We start from the raw sequence: 26,048 nt of genomic DNA, 5'->3' as shown, positions 1-26,048 counted from the left end.
GATGTGTGTTCCAGCGTGAGCACTGGCTGGCCTGCGCAGTGCCGTGCAGAAGTCTGCGTGCACGGGGAACACGCCCTCCTCTTTGCTGAGCCGTGAGCCGTGAGCCGGGCCGTGCCGTGCCTTGTGCGTTCTCGCCGATCAAATCTGGTAAATCCTGCCTGTTAAAAATAGTCCTCTTCGTCTGAAAGAAAAAAAGGACCGAAGAAACTTTTTATTTTAATATTTATTATGTTAGTGAAATTCAGTGTACAAATAATGTAATAGCAGAGCAGCAAGGTTCAAAAGTGACTCGTACAGTAGTTGAATGAAAGAAAATAAATTGAACATTAAAGTGTAATAATTAGAGACCGGAAAAATTCACGAATTCATTTTGCGATAGACTAAAATACAAATGGGTATACCTCAGTGCCGCCTCTACTATTGGCTCACAACTCACCTGGATGACTCTGGGCCAATGGGAAACACCTGACCAAAGTTTTATCGAATCACAGGCTGCTACGATGGGACGTCTCGCAAGACAGCAGCCAATGAGTGGGTGACATTTGACCGACTGTACGTAGAACTATGGAGTTCATCCTAGAGGTCATTGAACCCACAAATTTTTCCGGTCCCTAGTAATAATAATTAAATATAATGTAACACTGTCCACATGGTAGCGTTGCAGTAAAATACAGCATGATTGCAGATAGTTCGCTGGAAGTAGTGTCTCCTAGAGAGTTGAGAGAAAGCAGCAGAACTCGCTTACTCACTTTCAAGAGATTTTCGTGCGAGATTGTATTTTTTATTTTTGTGTCATGTTTTTTATTGTTGCAAGTTGTTTGTACATTTTGTATTAACAGTGACAAAAATGAAATGGTTTGAAAAAAAGGTCATAATATTGTCACCATGCTGTATGTTGTTGACACAGATTGATTGAGTTACGGCCAGTCAGAATGCAGCGGTGACAAGCCGGTGGCAAGGAAAGTAGTCCATTAGAGCAAAGTGAGCAAGGAGTTTGGTGAGTGGACTTGATCTCATCTAGCGAGTTCCTTCGCATCAAGTGCTATCAGCTAGCAGGCTCGCTCACTGTAATTGATGCTTTAGACGAGATGCCAACAAGTTAAAATTCAGATGGCGTGGACAGGCATGATTGTGTCTGTAACAATTGATTGTTGTATGTTTGGGGCAGTATGTATTCAAAGGTTTAGACAGATTAGTACACCTGCCTCAGCTATCCATCGTGTTAGATTAAAAAATTTAAAAAAAACTATGGTAAATTTTATTTAATTACCATTTTGTTGTTTAATGTTCACGCATAAAAATAAAATCCAATTTGCAAAGTTGGCTTTTGTAAATGTCAAAACTTAAAATAAGACCATCCTTCTTTTAAGTGTATTTATTGCTATGCCTGTGTTTTAATTGCACCTCTGCATAGAACAGTTTGTGTTTGCAGGTTTCCTCCGCAGCGATGCCGCAAGATTCGGGGTCTCGTCCTCTTGCGTGTCTGCAGTTCTTGTCGGACGTGCGTACAAGAGGAAATCAGCGAGGTGCGACTGCTACCCTATCACGTCGAATCAAGTGCTGCCCATTCAGTGATCCAGTCATTCTGTTGTTACTGACATTGAGCAAGTACTAAAAAAAAATTTTAAAATTTAAGATATTGGCAATTACCTTAAGTTGGCCTTCCAACACTAATTTAATGTAACATTTTCTCATCATTAATTTAAATTTTTTTTTTATCAAAAATGATCTTATCGACACCACACATGCACACGAAAATAATTGGCTGCATATAAAAATTAAAGCAGTGTGTAAATACTGTTTTTTCCTTGTTGAGCTACATGTAAACAGGGGGGGGGGGGAAAGCCTGAGAATTCACGAAAAGAAGGAAAATCAACTGAATTTCACTATATAAACGTTTTCAAATTTTTTGAGGTAGCTAAACAGAAACAAATGCCAAAGTTCCGTTTCACTTTTGTTGGCACAAGAACAAAAAATTCCAGCAATATGTTGAGATTTTTCTGACCATTTTAAATTCCCTGACTCTTCCCAGTTTTCTAGTCGTGTAGCAACTATGTTGAAGTATCACAATGCTGTCTTACAGAATGATTTTAAAACATGCCAGGAAATGAAAAAAAAAAAAAAAAAATGTCTTGGGATCATTTCTCCCATTTGCAAAAGCCACTAATCTATAAAATTATTTTGGATCCTCTTCTTCAACAAGCACACCCACAATCAGTTCCTTCTAGTTTGTTATACTTAGATTTTACTGTATAAGACAACTCTGTGAAGTTAAAACTATGTATAAAGTTAAATTTTGTGGTTTTGCCGAACAAGGAAGTAATGTGTAAAAAAATTTTTTTATTTTGTCATAAAGAGCACTAATGCAATTTTTAGGAGTCAATGCACATTTGAAGTTAAATATGTAAATTGACTTTTTTCTGTACATGAGAGAAATGTTGTCTTTGATGTACATGCTCTTAACACATGAAACATTGACATAGTTTTTTTTGTTGATAATTTTCAGAACTTGATTAGAGTTTCTGTTTCAATGTAAACAATGGCCAACAAGTTGTTTTGCTGTTATTTCTGATTGATGCATGTTTGTAAGTGTTAATTTACTTAATTTAATCTTTTGAAGCTGCAAACAGTCATTTGGTTGATTTCAGGTGGTCAAATATTTTTCTTTTACTTATTATCCTTTCAAAGAGAGATGCACAGAAAAGCCCTGTGTTAAATGTGCAAATTTTTTTTCCCCCCAATGTCTTGTAATATCTTGCTTTAATTGGTTTTTTTTTTATTATTTCTTAAGCTTGTATATGATGGATGATTGGTTGTGGAGTTATGTGACCACCTCCCTCTGTTAATATAGGCAGTCATGTGATGGTTAAAAAAAAAAAAATGTAATGAGACGCAAATTTCTTGGCTGTAGTGCAGGAAGTGCGGATTTATGGACATGTCCTGCTTGGCTGTGTGTGTTACCAGTACCAAAATAGTCGTAGACCTGAGGTATTACAATTCTGTAACAATGGATATTGTGAGTCTAATCTGGAAAAGTGTTATGTTTGTCCATAATCCTGTGAATGTTCAGTCTGAGATAAAATGTTCTCGACTAATTTCATCATAAATCATGTACAGAAACAAATGTGCCTAATTATTCAGTTGTCATTATGTAAAAGGTAATACATACCATTATTGAGCTATTATATTTAAATATTAATGCTTTAATAAATTCTTGTATTTTTAATTATGTATATGTTAAAAAATTAAATTAAAATCTATTGGACTATCAAGGAAAAAATGAGTATGTAATGATTGAAAATAAAGTTTGTTTTGAACAGCAGCCTCAGTTTGTTTCATTATTAACTCAACAGGCAAAATTTTTAATTGTTAGACTAGGAACAAAATTTTTTTGTGTTGGACTTAGAGCAATAATTTTGGCAATTTTTCATGCCTAATTTGTAGCCTTTTTGCTTTTTTTAGTTAATTTTAATGTCAAATTAGGAATATTTTGTACAATATTTGCATTATTTGGCCGCTTGTTTGGTACAAGTGTCCCAATTAAACATTATTATGAGTTGTTTTATTATAAATTGTTTTTCTACATATTATTTGAAAACATCCCATGCATTTTATAAACAATCCTGTTCATTTCACTGTGTCCAAACCATTCCATTTTGGTAAGTTATAAACTTTTATTTGTGTTACCACAAATCTGCAGCATTATATACACAGTTATGTTCAAAATCCACAAAATAGTTGCTCAAAATGTGACATTTGGTGTAAACTGGCCTTTAAAAAATCACTCTAAGTCCAACATCAAAAAAATTGTTTCCTAGTTTAGCTTTGTAATATGGCAAAATAAAATATAACACAGTAATAAATACTCAAATAGGATACAAATTAAATTTCATTTATTTCATCTGCATACAATTTGAGCATGTGCAAGTCCCATTTGTATTTGATTCAAAGCAAATATGGATAGTAACAAGTTACTAATAATATACAGTTTCACATAATGTAACAAATACATAATAAAAGTAAATGTTAGGCCTTGGAATTTTCATGTACACAACTAATATGGTTACATCAATAGTCAAAATCCATCTCACGGTATGTAAAACAGTCACTTGCTGTATGTATTTTTGAGAAAACAGACTAAAATATTAGAAGATTTGTGTTTATAATAATGAACTAATAAAGTTCATGGCTGCCACTATCAACAAAATCAAAAATTTACATGTGTAGTTAATTTATTTCACAATATTTTGCTGTTCATTAACATTTTCTGTATCAATATGTAGGGTAGCAAATTTTGGAACATGTGATAGTGACTGCAAAGAAGCTGCATAGTTAAAACAGAATTTTAATTGTACCTCAGTACTGTAGTTGACAAACTTACTCAAGTATTAATTGTCTACTTTCCAAGAAGCCACTACACATTTACTTTCCCTATGTATTTGTAGCATGAAATGAAATAAAAATATTATTAAGATTCTATTCCTATTCTTAATATTTGAATATGGTACTCATGCACACAAGCCTACAATTTACTAATGATAAGTAATAATAATATACTCAGATAACATTATCTGTGTTAAAAGTAGCAACAGCAGCGAACATAAGTTTAAATTCAGGTGGATAATGTGGTTTGGAAGCTATCAAATACCTACGTATTTATTTCTCTCAAGTTTATAAGATCTACATACAAATGATAGTAACCAGAGAGAGGCACATATTTTAAGCATTGCACTATTTCAAGAAGTTCAGCAGTTTTAATGGTTGGTTAGGTTAGGTCAGCTACATTTAATTACATATTCATTACATGATTAAAAAAAAATTTTTTTTATTAATGTAGCTGAACTAACCCAACAAACCTTTATTTTTATTGAATCCTTACTTAAAGCATACTTCTGGAACTCTTACAGGCTGATTAAAAGTTTGGAAGTAAAACAAATGCTTTCACAGATTTTTGTTTGCTTTTCTTTGAATGCACCCCTCTCCTCAATAATAAAAAGCCAGCCTTGTTTCAAAAATTTCCACACCACTAAATTTCTATATTGTTAGCTTCGTTAGAGCATAGTGGAATGCCTGGAGTACCAAAGTGAAAGGCAGTAGTGGATATATCCCTCCCCCACCCCCCTTAAGATATGAAAAAAATAAGTGAGATCTCAGTGAAGGCTGTATGATATTTTGGGTGATGCGTGTTGAAAATGTTAATGTAACTGACCAAACACCCATTTTTTGACGTGACAACGCCTAATAAATCGATGAACACTGGGAGCACGCACGAAAAAGTGTCCCATTGTGCACATTGTCCCGTTACACTGTGTCCCGTAACGCTCATTGTTCCGTTAAGCTGTTCCATTACGCTGTCTGCGAGTGTAGTAATAATAGGTTATGTTACAATTGACTAAAAAATTATGGTGATTCATATAATTTATGATAGATATTTGATTACAGTTTATTTATATGAAAACTTGTTCATAATTATATTTAAACAATATAGCTAAACGCCAGTTTTTAAAATTATTTACAAGTCATCTACACGTGAACTGTTTCGTCGACTGTTTATAAAGTGTAGTGAAAAGTTAATGTGGTTTTCATTGCTTATTACAACAACAATTTCGGCAATAAAGGTTAATTATTCTTGCATTTTAAAAATCTGATTACTAGTATAATTTAAAGTATTTATTCTTTTATTATTAAAATAAAAATGATTCAATTTTATTCATAAAAGTATGCAATCATTTCATCAATGTTTTGTTATGACGTCACGTTAAACTATCGTCCGTAAACCGACTTTACAGACAACAATTTTTTTTACAAAATTTTTTTTTAAATCCCCTTCTAAATTAAATTCCTGAATCCACCACTGGACTGGCTGCTTCAAAGAATTAAAGTATTAAGTTGGTTTTTGTTTGACTATGTAACAGTTAAAAGGTTAACTTTGAAGTTTTTTCCTGGCTTAAGTGACGGTTTCCAAGCTTTAAGCAGTTACAGCCACACTACCCTGTCCTTAAGCTTGTCTCGTGCAGCGACACATTAAGTCGGTTATGTTCTCTGCCGCTGCTACTTTGACTTGTACACATGACAAAATTCACCCACAAATGGGTAAAAAATTCAGTTTCATTGGCAATACAAAATCAGCTACTTGTCCTACCAATGGAAAAAAAAAACACAGCTTGCAGCTTGCTAGAGACCACAGTCAGTCGGTTATACATATCAAGGCCATTGATATTCTCTTCGCTAGAAACTGCGTCTTCTGGGAAGTTCAGCTCGTGTTCCTCAGCTACACGGATACTCTGCAACAACAGAAAAATTCTCAATAAATTCTCAAATTACATATCGGTTATAATGTAATGTACTAGCTACGTTTGTCTGCCCGCTTGGTCTGTTGGCTAGCGTGTCTGGCTGTGGAACCAGCAGCCCGGGTTCGATTCCCGACCGGAAAGGGGACTTTTCTAACCTTCTCCCTGGGTTCAGGATCGGGTGTTTCCGATGTCCCCTTACACCTTCATCCCTCGGAAGGCAATGGTAAACCACCGCAGGGTCATCCTGCCATATAACCGTCATCACAATAGCTTTGCCTGTGCTCTAGACATCCAGTAATGGGCAAAACGAATCATCATTAGCTACAGTACCCATCATTGAAGGTTTATATCTAGCAGTTTGGAAGCCGGACACACGGAATCGGATGTTTGCAGCTCATTTGTGCAACATCCTGCTAAATTTTTTTTTGCAAAAATTTGTACGATATAATAAAAAATTTTAAAATCTCTAACTGAAACATAACCTAATGAAATCCACCTTCGAATTTCGCAACAAACCCAAACAAGCAAACGCTAACCCACCAGGTAAAAAAATTAAGAACAAATTATTGCAAGAATTTGTATACGTTCACAACAAAGTTATATATATAGTATATGTAACAGACCTAACTAATCTTTAACTTATACAACAGAAAAAAAAATGCAAAGATTTGACTACAATCAATTGAAGCTCAATTTAATATTTAGTTTGACTTTGCCAGGAAATTTGATATTAGTTTTATTTGAAGATTCTTTTGTGATGCAAAGCATCGCATCTGATGTGAAGCTTTGAGTTTGTTGTAAATCTTTAAAACAGCAAAGATCTTAAGATTCAATCATTAAATTATTAAGCTTTTTTCGTGTTGTATATGCTTTGCTTGAATACGGTTGGTTACGTATGAATGCTCAATATTAATATTATGCAGTGATTTTATAATTTTATATCTATGGCCAATTGGTTAATCACTTCATCAATTCAAACATAATAAATGTTTAGAGGCACTGGAAAATAGCGTTTATAATGGCTGTTTGTAGCATTTATATTTTGCCATATAGCATTTATATCGCTTTAATTTTAATAGACTAGAAAATTCTTACATTATTCTTCTCCCAGTTTATGCGGATGTTGCAAGCTTTGCACGTAAGTATGTTAGTGTCACTAACATTGAAATGGTGCGACTTGTATTGCTCTGCACGTGAATGCACGGTAACAGATTTTGTCCGTCCTATAATGGCAAAAAAAAAATAAATAAAATAAAAATTTGCATTGGATGCGAACGCGATACAACAAACCGACTTTAATAACCTTAATTTTATTGTGAATAGCAGCGCAATATTTTAGTTTCACAGATTACCGTTTGTTTTTCGGGTTAGGAAATTAAGAAACCACTAGGTACCTTCAACAAATGAGCGACAAAAGTATAGAGCTACATTGCTGCCATCTTTTTTTCCCCGTTAAAGTGCTAACGAATTTGACTGAAATAGATTTTCGTAATTTTTTTTGTAGTTGCCAAATATAAGCTGCATGTGCTGTAAACTTAAATCAATGAATTTTTATATTTTAGTTGTCATTTAACAGTAAATAATTTGATTGCTTGTGTTAATATCACGCACACACACGTTGGCAAACATGGCCACTGCAATGTTTTCACTTTCTTTCCCGTGAAAATATTCATGCACGTAAATAAACGTCTCTCTTTAATCGTTTACATTTGTTTGGGTCGTATGTTAAGTTTGCCGTTAACAAGTTTCCGCACGAGCCTATGCGTATTGAAATTGTGTTTCGTGTTATTTACAAGATTCATAGATTGTTTACATGGCTCGCCATCGTCACCGTTTATTAGGTAATCTTCAAACATGGTAATAAAATGTGTAAAATAAAGAATGTTCTTTATTGTATGAGGTTAGGCCGTTAATAATAAGAAATGGTTTATTAAAAAAATATTAGGTAAACCTAAAATTTACTGGAAATTTAAATATTACTTGAAAATTTAATTATTACTTCTAAAAACGGGATTGTAGCGTTTATTTGTCGGTAAACCATTTTGTCGCTTCTATTCGCGCCTATATCGTTTTTACAATTTTCCAGTGCCTCTATAAATGTTAAATGATTTTTTTTTTTACTTCAATCCAGTATTTTATTAAATACCGTGTTTTATCACATAATCATTGCACATGCATAAAAATCAGATTATGTGTTTGGTCCCACATTAATGACTAATTTTAAGTTCATTGTAACAAATAAATACTTTAATCATTCATATTTAGTATTTTTAATTTGTTTAAATTATTCATATTCATTAGTATTTTATTTTGATGCTAAAAAGAAAAAATAAACTTATAGATAAAAAAAATTATAAAAAACTTTTATTGTTGAATAAACTAAAAATTAAAAATTAAATTTAAATTTTAAAATTTTGTTAAACAGCCAAACAATGCACCACAACTCTGTATAACTAAAATTGTGGGATTGCTCTCTTCTTTCATTTTTGTATTGACTATATCCTAAAATTAGTGACAGAAAATTTAAGAAATGATATCAAGCACCCCTTAAGCTTAGATCATGGGGGAACAAAGGGGGCCCGAATCCCCTGGAATTAAGAAGCCCCTCACAAAGGGGGGCTGTGAAACGTGTTTGATGTCAAAACGATGTCTTATGGAAATTTTTTTGTACATTTTAAAATTTTCTTCTTATTGCACGCATGTAGGCCGAAATACGGGCACTGCATCCAGACGTGTCAGTTAAACCCCGCACGCAAATTCTTGGGCCTCTTAAGAAATTTCCTGCAGGCGTTGTAGACATGAATTGAAACTTGTTCCCCTATCTGTTTGAGCATATTTACTTCTACATGAATATCCCACCTTCGCCCACTCCTATGTAGCATTCAGTGCGTGTAATAAGAGGAACCGTATTAAAAATGTACTTGTTATAGTTCCCTGCACGAACATATCGCCTTTGAATATATATACTGTATAGAAGTCGCGAGTGGATAGGATTTACTCTACGTTTTTCAGAAGCGTATGATGAGCAGCTTGGGAACTTCACCGCTGCAGTGCGCTGCCGTAACGCCCTGTATCGTCTTAGTTGTTATTTACACATTAGAGCGCAGCGCTGTCGTCCGCTGTCATTCCCTTAACCCCCCACCCATCATTCACTGCAGCTCAAGGTCGTTCAACGGGAGGGGGAAGGGGTGTTTGAAGAGTTCGACACTTGTCCGCTAGGGACCACCACAAGTCGATGCCCTAGAGATGGTGGCGATTGCGGCGGTGAATTAACCAACTACCTCAAAACCGTATTAAAAATTTTAACCTGGGTTGGCGACTTCTATACAGTATATATATTCAAAGATATCGCTGAGCCAGAATCGCACTCACTTCTTACGGAAGCCGAACAGGTTCAGAAGGCTCTGCTGTTTGGCCGGTTTCTTGAGACCCGGCGTTCGGCACGCCTCTGTCTTGCCACCACGCCGGGAGACGTCGTCGGCAGCTCTATCCTCCTGCAACGATAACCAGACGTAGCACGGTTGCAAATGCAAGGAAAATTGGCAATAAATATGTCTTAAACCTCATCAGTGAAACGTTAGTATAAGATAAACCCGAGAGGTATTCTACGTCCAATATTTTCGTAAGGAAACGAATATTCACTATTTCGAAGTGTTGGTATTAGAAATTGAATCGAATGCTGACAATTTGGACGGTCTCCGGGTAAAAGGTTAACAAGTCAAGAATTCCACTTTTTTGCAGGAGAAACAAAAAAAAACTCTTAGGATAAAAAATTGAATTTAAAATACTTAAATTTTTTTCTTGTATTATTCTTTTATTTACCAACATATTTACCCAACATTGTTTCCAACGATTAAAAAAAAATGCATTACATATATTCTAAGTATGCTTAAAAGAGTTTATTGCTGGAATGAACTAAGAATCACCAAAATGTGACTTTGTTACCTTTTACCCGGAGAATGCCCATTTATTACTCGTGTTCATGTTTGAAAAATCTGAATATTCGGACAGGTCCAGGGGCGCAACAACTAAATTTCCAAACGGGGGGCATTATACCTTTTTATAAAATATCATCTATCCCCCCTACTGAAGCCGGGGGTCCTCCCCCCGGGAAAATTTGTATTTCAAGGTGGGAAAATGGTGCTATTTAAGCAGTTTTATTATCTAAAAAATTGATTAAACAGCACTTTCTTTGCCCCCGTTTGCCCCCACATCAAGGTTTCAGAGAGGGGGGGGGGAAATTGCCCCCCCCCCCCTGTTGTTGCGCCCTTGGACAGGCCTACTGTTAGGACCTGCGGAGTCGCCAGCTCCGAGAGCGTGCTCGCACCTGGCTGGCGGGCGAGTCCGTCGCGAAGCCGCTGTCCGCGGAAGAGGAGCTGGTCCCGGACAGGCCGTCGTCGCTCCCCTGGGAGAGGCCCCCCTGCGACGACGAGGGCCCCCCGTCCCGGCGAGGGACCCTGAAGGCCCGGCCGACGGACGGCGACGAGGGCAGGCCGCGGCCCCCCTCGAAGCTGAACCTGCTCCGCAGCTCGCCCCACCTGAACGAGGTCCCCGGCTTGCTCGGGGACGTATGCGTCTGGGAGAGGGGGGGAAAAAATTTAAATGAAAACTACACCTGGCTGTTACTCTTACATCACAAGGAAAAAAAAAATTTTTTCACAATATTTCGGAAAGCAAAATATTCATATCACGGTGAAGGGCCAATCAAAACCTCAAATTCCTTCCCTCAAATCCATGGCATTCAAAGGATTTCATATTCGGAGAAAAATATTCGAGGAAATAAATAATACTTACAAGAATTAACACTCATACCCTTCTGAAGTTTTCTAGGTCAAACTTTTTTTTGAATTCAATATCCTGTTAATATTCCCAGAGATACTGTACTATAAACGTGTAGTTGAATAAATACGATTACAAAGATGTATCGATTTTAAAAACTTAGTTCATGAGTAAAGCATTTAAAGAGTCAGGTGCTTCAACATAATAGTTAATATTATTAAATTCTTGTATTATTAATTTCTTGTATTTTGGACCCTTAAGACCCAGATTTGGATTCGAGGGGTACTCTTTGGGATTCAAATTCATGATTCGGACTACAGAAAATTGAAATTCGAACCATCAATAACTGATATAAATTTAAATGCAATAAATATGTAACCACCTTATTATACAGCATACTTATTTTACATGATTTTCTATTTAACTACACATTTATGCCAATTACTTGCTACCAACATCTTAATTATCATGGATTACCAAAAATTTTGCCATAGCTCCCAGAACAGTTTCACCATTGAATTTTTTGTCAAAATGGCAAAGAGCATACTTTTAGTGCCTTGTTGATGTCAAAATTCACGGATAGGGGTGGTTTTTAAAATGTCTGCAGTTGCTTACATGAAATTAGATGTTTCATAACTACTTGTTATGATTTATCATATTATAAATCATACGGTAAACAACATATGAAAAATTACTATCATCGAATAATTCCGATGACTTTCCCAGGTTTTAAAGTAAAATCCTCAACATCCCAGAATGTGAACATCGGCATTCCGTTTTATATATATTTTTTTTCTATTCAGCGAGCAGAGCAACATTTGCACCTGGACCTGGAAACACATATATTCGATGCAAATTTTACACTGTTATAAAGTTTCCACTCATATGATGTTGAAATTCCTAGGTTATTTCAAAACTTGTGTCGAGCGGGTTCCACAGTTATTCCGAAATAATTCACGACCAAGCTCACCTTTCCTGGCGAGAGTTGAGGTTCAAGCTGCAAGGACGCGCTCGGTTCGACGGGAGACGGGTGGTTCTCGCTGGCTTCCGCGCTCGGAGCAGGCGATGGCGGCTTGAGCAGGGGCGAGTCTGCCTCGCCGTCGCGACCAATCACGTTGGACACGTCTCTCAGGCAGCCCGTGCCGCCGCGCTGGTGCCTGGCTCCGGGATCCTCGGTCATCTTCGTCTCGCCGCGGTCCGCCACTTCGCAAGGGCTCGAACTCTCGCCTTCAGTCACAAAGTACCTTAGGAGGGGAGGAGGAAAAAAAACACTATGTAGTATCTGTGGTTCCCAAAACTCTTCAACTGCCACATTAATAAAATTGTTTACGGGCCATGTGAACCCAGAAATTAATTTATAAGCAGTTAAATTCAAGGGTTTTGATTCTTCCAGCCATACAGGATATTACGTACTAAATTAATGCTTTTTTTTTTACAGTGCAATAAAACACCCACTGGAGAAAAAAAACTTTTTAAGTCCGCGATGGCTAACTGAAACCTTACATCTCCCCCTCAAATCGCTATCACTAGTGTGTTAACATGATTTTCAGAATGGGGACATCCTGTTTAATGTCGACACTGGCAAATGCTGGGATGATTCCTGACACGCCGTGGTGACGCTCACCTGCTGCACACCACGACGCCGCTCTGCGCGTGGGAGAACTTGCCGAGCGCCCCGAACCTGGAGCCCACCGGGAGACCGGGCGAGACGTCCGGCCCGGGGGCCCCCGGCACCGCGAAGGGGTTCCGGCACGCCCGGCCCCCGAGCACCGGGGAGCGGGGCGAGGACCGAGGCTGTTTGCAGGGGGGCTCTGCCCTCTCGGGCGTGGCGGGGGCCTCGTCCCCCACCTCCTCCTGAGCCCTCTTTGGGGACCGCCGCTCCGTCTCCGCCGCGCGCCCTTCGCCGTACATGGCCGTCAGGTCCACGTCGCTCACGGCACTCTCTGCACGGGTCTCTGTGAAGGGGAACCCATCACCCATCAGGATCAGCTACCACCACTTTCGTAACCCTTATTAAATTATGGTTTGAATAATAACACCATTTATGAGAAAATTAACAATTACTTTTTCAGGTCTCTAAACACCCATTTTAACGATCCCCATCCATGATTACACAGAGCTCAACTAAATCTCTTTGCAAGAGGATGCTAAAATAATTTATTTTCAGTTCAGCCTACAGGCGCAGGTAAATTTCAAAGTTGTCACTTAATTTGAAACTTTTTTGGTTTGAGTTGATGATGGTTTTGGGATCTAGTCACCATAAAACAAAAATCTACCCGACAGGGAGATCAGTTAACAGCGTTGGAGCAACACCAGTGAAACACTGTTCACTGTCAACGTCTGAAGCGGGAAGACAGCGTCTCGACACAGCACGCACCGTCCTGCTCCGAGCGCCGTCTCAGACGCAACGCGACCACCTTCCCCCGGGTGGTCGGCCTGTCGACTGCCGCGGGGTCGGGTCTGGCGGCCACCGGCGCCTGGGGCCGGTAGTCCCGGGACCAGATGCTGGGACGCGGTCGCTTCCCCCAGGCAACCTGCGAGCCATCACGCAGCCTCCCGCACTCCAGCACCAGCAGAACTCCCGGTAAAACTAACAACCGCACGTCTAAAGGTAATTTATAACTAGTCAGCACCCTTTGATGTGGTTTTCTCAGACACTGCACAGTCCTGTGATGTTTTGGACAAATTTTTTTTAATGATTATACATTAAGTGAGAGAAATTAATGCCATAAAAAGCCAAGAAGTGATGATCGTAATACGCATGCAGTGTGTATAATGTTCTGTATGTACGGAACCTCTCAGATTCAAGCTGATCACCAAAAGAAAGGTTACGCACACTTGGAAAATGTTTCAACTAGACTTATGTAAATCCTATTTCTTAAATTTGTATTGAATATATATTTGTTCACGAATACAAAATATTTAAAATTAAATTAAAAAATACAGTCAACTGAATTTTTTTTTTGGAACTTCACAGTTCAATAAAAAAATGTATGCAAAATACAGTAAAAAAAAAAAGAGAGAAATACATCAATATTAATCACAGATTACACAGGTCTGCGATGAAAATTTTTTTTTAAATAAATTTATCACAAACATGTAGATGTGCAGGCCGCGTGGCTATGCCTGCATGTTGTGGCTTCCTCCTCAGGTAGAGCCTAAATACTGTTGGTTCCGATGGTTTTGGAGCATCCACGTAGCAGCACGAAAACGCTACTGTCCTCGTCTTACATCTGTCATGCCCACCGCCCAAGCCCTTAGCTGTGGGTGGGCATGTCGAAAATTCTCATATTAAATAAATTAATAATAAATAATCTAATTTAAAAAAATTATTTCATTAGAAAAGCTAGGTCGAATATGACATTATTTAATTCACTTCTGAATTTCTGAACGCCTGCGGACCCGTTCTGAACCGCCGGTGCACCGGGGGCCGGGCCGGGTCCGCCAGGAGCAGAGCAAAACCCACCGTTGCGGCGTCCGGGTCGAAGTGGTCCACTCGGCGCAGCGTGAAGGGGTCGAGGTTCCCCAGCGCCAGCTGGAGCGCCACGTCGCCGGGCAGCGGCTCGCCGGCCGAGGGGTGGCGCCGGTACGAGTCGGGCGGCTCCGTCAGGGGCGCCAGGCGGCGCGACGCCGGGTCGAACACCAGCTGGTAGCGGAACGTCTCCACCGCGCGCACGAAGTCGTCGCGGTACTGCTGCGTCACCGCCAGCTGGCGCATGTTCAGGTAGCTGGGCAGCTTCACCAGCGCCTGGCCACCACCGGCAAGTGCGCGTAACGAACACCGCAGCCGCAGCAAAACAATTATCTTCTAATCATTTTAGTATCGGTACCCGCCAGACATTCCAATTACAATCCACATTACTTGATTTCCGATACAATTCTCCAACCGTTACTTGAAAAACTCATACTTATGAAGAAGAAGAAAAAAGCACAATAATTTCATCCATTCCGGTTTTCTATTTACCCATTAATATTTCCGTAGGCATCTTTTACTCCGAATTTTCTGTAATTTAAGACAACATTTGAATGTTGTATTCGTTAATTACTCAAAGGCATGTTATGCACTGTGCTATGCATAAATTTTATGTGGTAAAATACTTAATATGTCATCTACGAAAATCTTTATGATAAATAGTTCTATTTTGGTATTGACTTATTACTTAAAAATATTGAATTTCTAAGACACTTTCACTATGATAATTTACAAAAATTATTGAATCAGTCATCACATTTGTTAAAGTAATGTATAAGCAATTGGATCAATATTGATTTTTATCCATATTCCCCATCACTATATGTGTTATGTTCCTGTCAGTCACTCTTCATAGCGCTTCACAATTATTATCTTTACTCCTTGTGAAAGATATATGTTTAAAAAAAAACTTTGCATTTGAAATAAAAATATACATTTCAGAAGTAAAGGAACTGCCAATGAGTTTCTACGATCAGGCATGATATAACCAGTTGCTCCTACCCTGAACTGCAATTTTATATTAACATTATATGTAGGTAGTACTTTGAATATAGTGAACATACAAATCTGTTTTGTTTAATTGATTAAAATTGGTTTAATATTGATTCATAAATTTAGTTCATCTAAAAACATTTAGACAAAAAAAAATTAGAATTTGTGTATGGAATTAGAACACTGAAAGAAGTTCACACTTGAAGAATGTTCAGAGTGATGATTTTCGTCATTAATCATGAATGTCTTTAGCATGAATAATTATGAAATCGTCCAATTCTGCATGTTTAAAAATATTACGGATACCCTCGAAATGAACGTTAAGAACCCAGGTTTGATTTGTGGCCATGTCCAAGATCTGTTTCCAATTAATTGTGAAAATTGATTTTCGTTATTAATTATGAATGTCTTTAGCATGAATATTTATGAAATAGTCCAAATCTGCGTGTTTAACAATATTATGGATACCCTCAAAATGAATGTTAAGAACCCAGGTTTGATTTGTGGCCATGTCCAAGATTTGTTTCCAATTACACTAGAGTCCCATTATAGCGAGGTGTCACGGTTCCGGGTTTGATCCTCGCTATAACCGTGTCCCCGCTATAACCGAATTGGACAAATTTTGGCCCCCAAAAAATAAATTTTTCTGAAAATAGCAAAAAATTGTGTTTAAACCTGTATAGTTGGAAAATAACAGGTTATATTAACGAAATATTAATTTCTGTGAGCAGATGTGTGAATTCTCTTTAAAACGATACCCCATAAGTACGGATGCGATCACCGATTGCGTCAAAATAACCAGAATACCCTACCACGGCACGTAAGTATAGCATCTCTCAGACCGCGGCCGACACAGCATTGTCCTGCTATCTATTGTCGACGCGGGCTGTCTGCTGGCGGCCATGTTGGAACAGGTGGTGCTAGTGTAGCGCAATGATTTAATTCCTTACAAAAAAGCAGGAGTGCGGCTGCAGCAACGCACGTACGCCTCAAACGAAATAGTCGCTGGAAAACTATACTTTTTTCATTTAAAGAAACCTGTCAACTTTTTTAGAAAATAAATTTGGGATTAAACTCAAACCATCACCACCCCTTTCCCGGACAGATACCCCAACAACTGACCGAAACAAAAGTTACAAGAAAACTGTCCTAGCGATTCGGAAATAAATGCGGTAGTGCCTACTAGAGGTGTAAAAGTAACGAAAAAATGTGTACCCGTATGTATTCGTTACTATAACAATTAGTACTCATTACTATCGTTACGTTACTCGTTACTTCTGATACCGCATAACATGCTATACAGTAGAACCTCGATGATACGTTCCCGTTTCATACATTTTCCCGTGTCATACGCCGATTAATTTTGGTCCCGCCGAAAGTTCTATATTTACAATGGTTTACTTTCCCGGAACATACACTTATAAAATCTTTAATTTCCCGTTTCATATGTTTTTACGAAGCGGAAAAGTCCTAAAATTCACAAATTTTTTTGTTATATTCCTCCTGATAAACTACGTTTTAATGCTTTTATTTTGAAAAACGTTCATTGTTTACCTTTGCAAACGTAAGAAAATAACTTTATCGCACCATAGATATGGATAGTATCGGGAAGACTGTGCACTTCGCTATTAGCATCTATGGCCAGCACCAAGCGAGACTAGTGGCGCGAATGATTATGAAAATGGTGCACGCGATTTACCAAGGCACGGATCTCATATTTTTTGCATTCATTAATCTTTGAACTAAATATACTTGTTTGTTATTGTTTTCTTACGATCGGATTGTTTTATATTTTACGTTTCTCAAGTTAAAATTTTATTGAAAATTGTTCTGTTGCATAAAGTTGTTTGTAAAATGAAACAAACCAGCAAAAATTTCTGTTTTTCTTTTTACAATAGCCTAATTTTTTTATTTCTAATAAAGGCTTGGTGACTTTTCCCCTCTCCAAGAAAGGACTGCTTTACTTGATTATGGACTGTATTTTACATTTCTGGTAGTTTTATTATATGTATATATAATGATGAATTCATATCTTTCATTGATATGATGCAATTATTTACACATTATGTATTTAAGTTTAATCTGACATTGGGCTGGTATGCTAGATTGAAATTTTTTTTTATTATTGCCATTCCCTTTTCATACACTTTCCCGCATCATACACCATTTTTGTGCCCTCCGTTGAAAAGTGTATGACAGGGGTTCTACTGTATTATGTTGCAACAACGAATCCAGTCGTATTGCGTACGAGTACAGTATGACGTCGCGTAAATAATAATAATAAATAGAATATAAACAATTAACAATATTTGATAATTAAAAGTTTTTGTTAACCAAGAAAAAATTAAATCTCATTAGAGCGGCTTTTTAATATTATCTCTTAAGATAACAACAAAAAAAAACGTGAATATACGCGATTACAAAAACAAAAACATACATATTTCTAATTTGTAAAAAATACTTTCTTACGTTGTTTCTGTTCCAATCTCAAACTTTGTCTACACACGGCACAGATAACTAACGGAAGTTTGATAAAAGAAAGAAAGGATGGGATTCTATTTTTAAAGCCACGCACTTAGGTGGCGACTGCACGGCTGAAGAATGTGACAGGCGTCAACGGCAAGATGTCTAGTGGCGAGCGAGAGGGGTGGAGATAAAGCAGACAAATAACAAAAGCGCTTCAAGCGATCACGCCGTAAATTCCTCATAAATACCTCGTTATAGCCGTGTTCTCGCTATTACCGTGCTCGCTATAACGAGATTCTACTGTAATTGTGAAAATTATCTTCCCCGGGTCCAGAACTGGGGAGCATCTCGCCACGCACCTTGTGCATGTCGGTCTCCGCGGTCCGGGTCACGAACTTGCGGGCCTTGGAGAGGCCGATGCCCGGCAACGAGGCGAGGTAGTCGCAGCCCGACAGCACGCACATGTGTCGGAACTGGTCGAAGCTGAACGCCTCCGGCCGCACCCGCATGGCCAGGAACAGCCGCTCCCGCTCCACCAGCAGCCCGTTGCCGTTCAGGTCCATCTTGAACAGTATCTGGCCGGCACCGCGAGGGACCGCCGTCAGCCGGCCGGCATCCCACGGCTCTGCCGATTCATCACCACACGCTCAAACAACACAGACCAACCTAAGATATTCATCCCCTCAAAACAAGACTTTATTTTTTAATCCCAGCTACAGCAAAATACATAGCGGTAAGTAATAATTGTCAAAACATTCTTTCGTAACTGCTGATATCAAAAAATTAAAATTCATATTGTATACAAACTAAATTCACTCAGGTTAAAGTAGTTAGGTGAAGACAGCCACATAAAAAAAAAAAAATCCAGTGTTTAGATCACTTTACATAGCAGATTTATAACTACGTACTTCAAGGTTGCTTGAACATTATATTATTGTTTTCAAGAGGTATCCATCTGCGGTATATTATTCAGGGATAGAAACACACTCCCTAATGTGAAAGTTTAGTTATCCTAGAACTAGATGCAACTAACATTGTAACTAAAGTGGCATCAGTGACGCAGTTCACAGGCAGATCATGTAGTTTTTCAACTAAGCGGAGGTTCAGGATGCAGTAATTACTAGCGGACTAAAGCGGCTTAAGTGGTACAGTTATGAGTCAGAGCGTGTGGTTTTTCAACTAAGCTGTTGCCATCACTGCGAATCCACGTCTTCCGACCTGTTTATTTATTTGCTGTTCCATAATCATGACCTGTTTATATGCTGAAACACTTCAAACAAAGCTGAAAAAGTACCATATTTTCCCGGAAATAATGTGTCTCCAAACTTCTTGATTATGAGTTTGTGAAAATCACAATTTAAAAAAAAATTATTAAAAAATGATTTGAAAGTAAATTTACACCAAATTTTCTGGTGCCAATTTGTCAACATAGTGAAACCATTACATTATACTTACGTAAATACTGTTTATTTCTTATAGTGTCTTATAATTACTAAGACTTGGAAAAAAAAATTACATAACATTTTTCTATGACAACCAGCATAAATTAAAATGGTGTATGTCCATGATATTATTTACAATTAATCTTCCCAATTCCAAGAATCAATCAAAGAATGGAAAACCATTTTTCTCAAACAACAAATGAAAGATTGTTTTGATACAAGTACAGTGAAAGTCCGTTGTAGCGAATACGGTCTACAACGTAAAGTCCGCTATAACGATAATTGCCATCGGCACCGTCAGTTTTGCATATGCTACGTAGGATAAAAATTTCGGACATAACAAATGCAGCGTGGGCTCATTTTCGCTATAGCGATAGATAACACACCTGTAATTTTGCTCTAAAATACGGAGAAAACGTCTACAATTTCCGTAATAAATGAGAAACAGCTTCGCACAATTCCACGCGTCCGGTAAATAAAACAATGCATGATGTGGCCGTCTCGGCAACACCGCACAAGGTGGGGCCCCAAAGCGAGCATAGCTTGCCTCGCGGTGACAAAAGCGACAGGGCCCCGCTGCGAGCATTACTTATTTAGAATCACGCCGACTGTAGCCCGTAAATGAGCATAACTCGTCTCACACTTCAGCAGATTAGCCCTGTCTTTAGCCTACCGTTGCCACGAATTTGCCACGGCTGATGATGATGTTGACGTGTGCGGGGAGTTGACGAACACGGAACTTGTCGAGCTCGTCTATTCTAATCAAAACGAAGCGGCGTCTGAAGATGATAATGACGACGAACCAAGTAACGAAGTAACGTATCTGTTCCATCGAAAACGTCAATGATGGAGGCACTTGACACAATCAGTCGTTTTTATCAGCAACAAATGCTTCGACGAAAGATTTGATGAACTTCCAAGAGGTCCAGTCATTTATTTTGTCCGAAAGTCTAGTGAAATCAAGGCAAACGAAAATTGATTCGTTTTTTAAAAAGTGATTTTAAATTTTGTGTTATTTTCCAAGGGTCTGTACGAGTGATTATTTTTGTGTTACTGAGTGACCAATTGTCGGAAAAATTATTTTATATAATTTGTATGGTTGTCCAACGTAATTAGAGATTTTTTTTGTGTTTGCCATTATTCATAGGTGTCAACGTGAGAAATAATGTGAAAAATTTTAAAATAAATTTCACTACATCTTTGAGTTTACATATTGTTAGCAAGTATTCAAAACTTCGCAAAACCCGATATCATCAGCTTAGCGCACGTCTCCAGCAAACCAGCTGTGGTCAGAGCAACAGGAAGCGGCCGGCATGACCTTGCGTGACCCCGCCTGCCCGTCTCCAGGTAAACAGCTGTGCGTTATCACGGCCACGCGGTCTCATAATTTGCAGTCGGCAAGTGCTGATATAGCTTTAAAATGTTATTATTATTAAGTTTTATGTATATTTCCTTTACTTTTGTTGTGAATTTCCATAGTAAAAACAAGCGGGAAAATAATATATTTTAAAAATGCTACAAAAATAAGATTTTTTTTTAAATTTTGGCTATAACGAAAATTCGCTATAACATAAACTTTTGGCGCAGTTATAAATTTACGTTATAACGGACTTTTACTGTACTTTTAAGTGAAATATTTTGCATCATCTATTCCCATTCAACAGTCTAGAGCTGGGGCACAAATTAAATTTCTCCTTAGTTATACTTCACCGAGGCTGATGAAAAAACGAAGTGATTTGCTTTAACGCTGGAACTATTTCTCATAAAACACAATCAATTAATAATTTCTTGTGTATTCACAACAAAACTTTATAAACTTTAACTTTCAAAAATAAAATGGTGAGCAGTACAAACAGCCAAATGAGCCGAAAACTATTATAATTATTGTATCCTTGCAAAGAATAGAAACCACATGTACAAACTCAAAAGAAATGCAGCAAATGTATAAAAAGTAGGAAATGTAGTACCAATTGCCAAAAATAAGACTATTCCTTATTTTTCTACTAACAATTCAGATATCAATAACGTCTACATTTACTCTTTTTGCAAAAAAAAAAAAAATGGTTCCAATAAATCAAAAAATTTAGCCATTATTTATTGGACATCAAATCTTGATTACATGGATGTCAGTAAACAAGCAAAATCTAGATGCAGAAGCCTAATTCTCTTTTTAAATGTTGTTCCAAATTTGAGATGGTCTTGCATAAGTCACCATAGGCCATGTTGGGATATGTAGCTGTTTAACCTGATTTATCCAAGACCAAAGTTAAGATTATACCAAACCATTAATGAAATGATTCTGAGCACATACATTTTTGCAGTCAAAGTCTTTAAAAATTAAAAGTTTTTATTTTATTGAATAGCAATAGACGAATAACCTGATAACCAAATAACTCAAATTCAACTTATCAGAATGAACGTGTTTCATACACAAAGAACACATTATGATAGGTAAAAAGACAAACAAATGAACAGCTTGGTGGAAGAAGCAACTATTAGGCCAATGTGCTTTCATCGTGGTGCGACACACGACAGATACATTCAATGTGACACTTGCTTCGTGCACAACAGACTCCAGAAAATGTTTGCAGAAAGCGCATTTGAAAAGAAAGTCTACCATCATCAATAAACAAATACAGCAAGAAATACGGCATATGCGTATATATGTGCACATGCATATATTTTCACATATGCTTAAGTATGTGATATGTACATACATATGCACATATGCTTGTGTATGTGCATATGTATGCTCATATTTATGTATATGCAAACATATTCTTATGTGTTTGCATGCTCATGTATGTGCTTATGTTTGCATATTCTAATTGGGATTTTTAGAGATTTTTAGGGGTGATGGGATGAGAATGGTGAGTTGACAGAATGAATGGGCGAAGGAAATTAAACCCACTGGCTAGGCAACATTCCTAAATTTCCTCAGGGCAGATCTCGGGTCCAAATCCAGATCCGACAACTCGACGGCCACGGCCAATCGGGAGCCGGCAGCTCACCCGCGAGCAGCCGAACAGCACGAGGTCGGAGTCCTCGGTGACGACGAGCTGGACCGTGCCGCGCAGGTTGAGGTACGCGAGCTGGGCGTCCGCCTCGTACGGCGCCACGATGCAGTCCACGCCCGCGCGCCGGCACTCCCTCATGAGGGCCAGCGCCATGTCGTGGGTGATGTCCACGCACCGGCGCAGGAAGCTGCGGGCCTCCTCCGTCTTGCCCGCGCGCAGCAGCTCCGCGGCCCGCTTCCGGGACGCCTCCCGCGACCTGCCCCCCCGACACCACCGCCGTCCAACACCTTCGCTCCACTCAGCCTCGCCAGGTCATCTCAGGTCTAATCACTTGTATGTTACAGCTCTATGAATTTTACATTGCACAACACGAGTAAACAAATAAAATACTTAAGTGCATGGCCTAATGACTAGCACGTAAAATTAATACTAACATAAGGAAAGTTAAAGGGTGATAAGCAGCAGCTTATTAGTTACGAGATCCGAAAATAATGTTACCAAGTATTAATCGAGATGCTGATGACATTTATTTAGTTTAGTTACAACTCTTTATTTCTAATAAGCCGAAAATTTAAATATTTCAATATCGCTTTTAAATGACACATGACCATGTTCTATGTTCTTTTGACGCGCTCTACAATCACCAGCCGGCAAAAACCAATTAACTATTAGTAACAGGGTGAGTTAGCCAATCATGACCTCAATGATGAATAAAGAAGTTTTCTTGATAGCGTTCACTGTCTCGTCGACAGCAATACAATTACAAACAGTTATCAAACGACTATACAAACCGGAATATTGGGGAAGGGATCTATATAGCTTAATAGTAAGAAACAATCTCAGCATTTGCTTGGAGAGTACTACAGAAGCAAGAACCAGGATTTAAACTCCAAGTCCTCTGAAACACAAGTCCAGTACCTTTCACCGCGGAACCTCACTGCATGTAAAGAGGTTCCCCACACGGGACCGACATATTTGTAAAAGCAAACGTCTCCAACGACTGCTACATACTCTCTGCGTTTCTTCTCCGTAGAAGCCTTTGCTGGCAGGTGACGGCCGTCAAACACCATGATAGGGGTCACGTTCGCAGCCAGAAGCATGTTTACAAACTTCATGCAGTAGAGAACATACCTGTAAAATGAGAATATGAAAAAAATGTACCACACACCAAAGAAAGAAACATTCAAGCACAATGATGATGATGTGCTCTTTACCAAAGGCACACAAAACAGTAGGTGTCTTGGGAGAAAAGGGGAACGGGAGATAGAGCGACAATGTTCACTCACTGCACTGGACTATTGCACCCATTTATTGCAATCATATTGGTCTTGGAAGAAGTCACATTCATAAGTTGAAAAAATTTCTAGTTTAAGTTGTAAAATCGCTTGGGTAATTTGTCTTCGGTATTGTGTTCTATAGTAAAATATGTAGGCCTGTAGAACATAATATGATACCCAAAAGTTAGTTTTGTTAATTTGTTTTGTCATAAACAAGTGTATGTTCCCCGCCCAAAACCACCACTCACGCTCGTCTCGTAAGTGTGTAGGGGTGGTAAACACGTCAGCGCCGCCATGTTGATGACATAATATTAAGGTATCGTATTGTATACGATGGACTGCCAAAATATTGGTTTTTCTTTGTTGAAATACCCGGGTTGTGCTAACACAGAATCAGGATATCCTTTCATTTCAAGTTTCTCGCTGAATGCAGCCTCTAAATTAAGGATTCATTGGTTAAGGATATATCCTTTCTCTTCCGAAACAGTAAAAATCAATATCATTCAGCTTTAAATTAATACTCACGCATTAGTTGGTTCACCTCTCGCCAGTTTATCTGCACAGCTAAATGCTCCTTTGTGCAACCAACAGTATGCATCTACAGCTACACTACATCCTGCAAACTCCTTTATATTTACTTGCCGACTTGCTTTTTCTAAGAAAGGAATTAGTCCTTGTATACCCATTTTTCGAACCTCTAGTTCAGCTATTGGAAAGGAAATTAATGAACAAGCAACAAATGAGTACTACACTACAGCTACAAAATTGTTCCCATTAAACCAAAACATTTTAATTCCATCCTACGTTTTCCACAGATATTCCCGCCATAAAATCATAGAGCAAAAGTGAATAAACCCTCCTAGAGTATATCATTACATAGTTAATTTACGATATAAAAAATATCAAGATTTAATTATAATTCGCAAACTTCACCAGCAACTTTATATATACTTATGACATTTTGAAGAACCTGCCACACTGTAAAAATTTAGCTTAAAAAATACTACGTGAAAGTTTAATTTTTATTTTTTAAGTTTAATTTTAAAATTTTAAAAAATTCGCGAATTTCACTAGCAACTTTATATTTTTTTAAGAACATGCCACACTGTAAAAATTTCGCTTAAAAAAATATTTTATTCTTATTTATTATTTTTTTTTAAAATGAAAAAGCAGAAAATCATAAAAAGTTAAAAAAAAAATTGTTAAATACATTGATGTGTTTAAATTTAAAATAAGATAAAAATTGTAAAGTCTGAGATAGATAAAACCAAAAATAAAATCTGATATAAGAAAATATGTCCAAATTTATTTCATTATGAAAATCAGACATCATTTTCAATCCATTATTACCTTATTGTCAAATATATATATATATAGATGTCGTCGTCCCTCAGAAGGCCATAAAGCCCAGCCTCCACCCGCCAGTATTAAACCCCGCTAACAGAACACACCCCTAGCACATTTCACATGAGTCAAGCGAGCCGCCGACACCGGTGAGTGCCATCCCAGATACGTCCATATGCAAACACCACCAAACAGTTCTCACACATCATAAATTTTTGATATTAATTAAGTGATTTTTAACTAGCAGAACAACACTTAATAGTGAAAGTGCGTCGTAGGGGTACAGTGGTTTTCTCTATGGAAAACCGCAATTAATAAACGTCCGGAACATCCCTTGCGGCTTTCCGCCAATAATTAACCATAGTGCTAACCAACCTAATTTACCTCCCTGTTTTTTACTTGCAAAAGCCACTGGAGTAGTCAACAAGTGACAGACAGTCTCCAGCTTGACTTTTTATTTTCAAACATAATTAATCTAAATTTTGTTATGTATTATTTGACTTCGAACCGGACATGGTCTTTGAGCCCGTGCTCCGCGCCGCCAGTACCGGATCCCGTTTTCGGAGGGCATCCCTAGCCCAGCCAGAATGAGTCAAGCGAGCGCCCTGGTCGTGACCTCAATTAACGGAATGAAACATCAGGACACCAAACCCCGGGGGCTCGACTACGGAAAACAATTCCCAAACGAGGCATTAAGACAAAATTAATTAATCACAAGCAGTGAGCAAGTGCGTCGTAGAGACTCCGTGCATGCGCGGCACACACGGAACAGAAAGCAAACCTCATTACTAGCCACAGCTGCTACTGGCCTTGATTAATTGGCCTGTGATAGTAGTCTAGCCGAACTAAGGGAATTCAAACCCAAACAGTGCACGTTGAGACCATTTATAGTTAAATTTACAGTCGCCAACTTGGTGCCGCTTTTTAAATTATTAAATAATTTCAAGCAACTGTTAAGCCTTAGG

The 26,048-nt window shown here is 38.1% G+C and overlaps 1 protein-coding gene across 1 annotated transcript; it reads right to left on the bottom strand.

Annotated features, from left to right (window-relative positions):
* Window positions 1-5,734: 5,734 nt before the first annotated feature.
* Window positions 5,735-24,566, bottom strand: LOC134539105 (exonuclease 1). Its single transcript, XM_063380837.1, has 11 exons — window positions 24,265-24,566; window positions 23,474-23,593; window positions 22,457-22,718; window positions 18,363-18,578; window positions 14,539-14,820; window positions 13,450-13,606; window positions 12,697-13,027; window positions 12,043-12,316; window positions 10,621-10,869; window positions 9,666-9,787; window positions 5,735-6,284 (listed from the first exon to the last, which is right to left on the bottom strand). The coding sequence occupies exons 1-11, from the start codon at window positions 24,423-24,425 to the stop codon at window positions 6,272-6,274; spliced, it is 2,187 nt and encodes a 728-aa protein (XP_063236907.1). The 5' UTR covers window positions 24,426-24,566; the 3' UTR covers window positions 5,735-6,271.
* Window positions 24,567-26,048: the final 1,482 nt, after the last annotated feature.

Source organism: Bacillus rossius, chromosome 14 (assembly GCF_032445375.1).
Source record: "Bacillus rossius redtenbacheri isolate Brsri chromosome 14, Brsri_v3, whole genome shotgun sequence".
Lineage (NCBI taxonomy): Eukaryota > Metazoa > Arthropoda > Insecta > Phasmatodea > Bacillidae > Bacillus > Bacillus rossius.
This window is presented reverse-complemented; position numbering and strand designations above follow the sequence as displayed.

Excerpts from the sequence above, each read along its gene's own strand:
- LOC134539105 (XM_063380837.1), bottom strand. The coding sequence starts at position 24,425 with ATGGGTATACAAGGACTAATTCCTTTCTTAGAAAAAGCAAGTCGGCAA. Across the intron at positions 18,579-22,456 it reads TGCTGTTCGGCTGCTCGCGG|ATACTGTTCAAGATGGACCT; the intron begins GTGAGCTGCCGG and ends GGTGCCGGCCAG. Across the intron at positions 13,028-13,449 it reads ACGGCGCTCGGAGCAGGACG|AGACCCGTGCAGAGAGTGCC; the intron begins GTGCGTGCTGTG and ends TCCCCTTCACAG.